The 1915-nt window shown below is 41.4% G+C and overlaps 1 protein-coding gene across 1 annotated transcript; it reads left to right on the top strand.

The window, feature by feature from the left end:
- Nucleotides 1–1225: 1225 nt before the first annotated feature.
- On the top strand, nucleotides 1226–1712 carry LOC123946934 (cytochrome c oxidase subunit 8A, mitochondrial-like). Its single transcript, XM_046012817.1, has one exon. It carries the CDS (start codon nucleotides 1273–1275, stop codon nucleotides 1480–1482), a length of 210 nt encoding a protein of 69 aa, XP_045868773.1. The 5' UTR covers nucleotides 1226–1272; the 3' UTR covers nucleotides 1483–1712.
- The last annotated feature ends 203 nt before the right edge of the window (nucleotides 1713–1915 follow it).

The following is a 1915-nucleotide window of genomic DNA, read 5'->3' as shown; positions in this document are numbered from 1 at the left end:
CAATAATGCTTTCATGGATGCAGACATATTTCAAAACTCATCAAATTGTACATTTTAAATATTCACAGTTTATGACATGATAATAATCTCTAAAGTTAGAGAGAGGACAGATGCAGTTTAAAGGCATAAACTTAAAAGTGGTAAATAAGTCCTAGAGAGAAATCTAAAGCACATAGAACAGTGAATGTAGACAATACTACGCTGTGATCAACAAACTTGCTAAGAGACTAGAACTTAATTATTCCAGTCACTAAAAAGAAATGATGATTCTTAAGTGAAGTGACAGAGATGTTAATTATCACTACAATGGCAATCATATTCCAATATATAAATATAAAAAGTTAACATGTTTTACACCTCAAGTTTCTACAATGTTATACATCAAATATATTTCAATTTGTTAAAATTTTAAATAATGGATAAATGCTATTAGAAAACAAAATACCACCCTACCTTTAATTAAGGTCTAATCAGTACTATTCAAACGCTGACTATTAGAGATCGTCCAGTTCAAGCTGTACTCTGAGGAGATCCCTCAAGTTATGCGGAGGGATGGGGGCGGGGGGACTCTACATACCTTCATTCTTTTTAAAGCAAGCATTTTGTCCTTCATCTAAATTTTATATTGGACTTCCTTTCAAACTAGCATCAGAAAAAAAAGGAGCCTGTTGCTTTTAAAAGTTCAGAAAGAATGAACCTAATAAAACATCTCATTACACGTGAGGAACTATGGCCCAGAACAGTGGAGTGATTACTTAAAGACCCACAGAGCTGAGCCAGACAGAACTCTGAGGCTTCCAGATTCCCACCTCATGCTCTCTCAAATGCATCCCGTTGACTCTCCTGAGAACCCCTATGATAATGTAGGCAAATGGAGATGATTCCAGCTAAAGAATCTCAAAATAAGGCTCTTGTGTTTTTATGTAAGTCAAAATGTTATCTTGGGCCAGTCCAAATGGCAGAATATTTCCAGGTATCTTACAGACTCTTGTACTGTCAATGAAGTACCAAAATAACAACAACAACAACAACAACCTGCTGGGGCTGTGCTAAATTGTATGTCTTTGTTCATTTTTTTAACTTCATGGAATGTTAAAGGAATGTTATCAAATACATCGAAGATTTGCTTTGACTTATTTAAATCAATCATAAGAAATGTGTCAATAGAAGTCAGTGATTAAGAATCTAGGCATTGGTCCATCCCGCCCGGCCATTCTGACTTCCCGACCTTGGGCTGCTGCGTGTTACTGTCCCTAGTCATTCCGTGCAGCTATGTCTTTGCCCGCGGTGCAGCTGCTGAGGGGCCTGACGGGTCTCACCCGGAGGCTCCCGGTGCAGCGTGCCCAGATGCATTCCAAGCCGCCGCGGGAGGAGCTCGGGACCATGGATGTCGCTGTTGGGCTCACCGCCTGCTTCCTGTGTTGCCTCCTGCCAGCGGGTTGGGTCCTGTCGCATCTGGAGAGCTACAAGAAGCGGGAGTGAAAGGGGCTGTCCTGTCCCTCACCCTGTGACCTGACCACCCCTGGCCTCTCCTGATCATGTCTGCTGCATTCCTGGCCGGATCATGTCCTTCAATTACAGTGACCCTCTTCCTCAATCGTGACCTTTCCATTTCTCCTGGTGACATCTTGGGACCACGTATATTGGTTTATGAGGCCCTGCTCGGTAGGGCCCTCCTTGTGATAATAAAGTCTACTTAAACCTTTTGCTTCCGAAAAAAAAAAAAAAAAAAAAAAGAATCTAGGCATTGGAATCGGTCAGGTTCAAATTCCAGCTCTGCAAATTCCAGCTCTGTTTGTCAACAGATAATTCACTTAGGTCATCTCAGCCCATTTGCTGATCTTTAAAATGGAGCTGAAAAGCACTCACTGCATTGAGTTGTCATGGGAGTTAGATAAAACCAGACTGGTGATGC

This window comes from Meles meles, chromosome 7 (genome assembly GCF_922984935.1).
Source record: "Meles meles chromosome 7, mMelMel3.1 paternal haplotype, whole genome shotgun sequence".
NCBI classification, from domain to species: Eukaryota; Metazoa; Chordata; class Mammalia; order Carnivora; family Mustelidae; genus Meles; species Meles meles.
Note: the sequence above shows the minus strand (reverse complement) of the source record. Positions and strands in the feature narration are given on the sequence as shown.

Bases quoted from the DNA above. Each gene is read 5' to 3' on its own strand.
- LOC123946934 (XM_046012817.1), top strand. From the start codon at position 1,273: ATGTCTTTGCCCGCGGTGCAGCTGCTGAGGGGCCTGACGGGTCTCACC.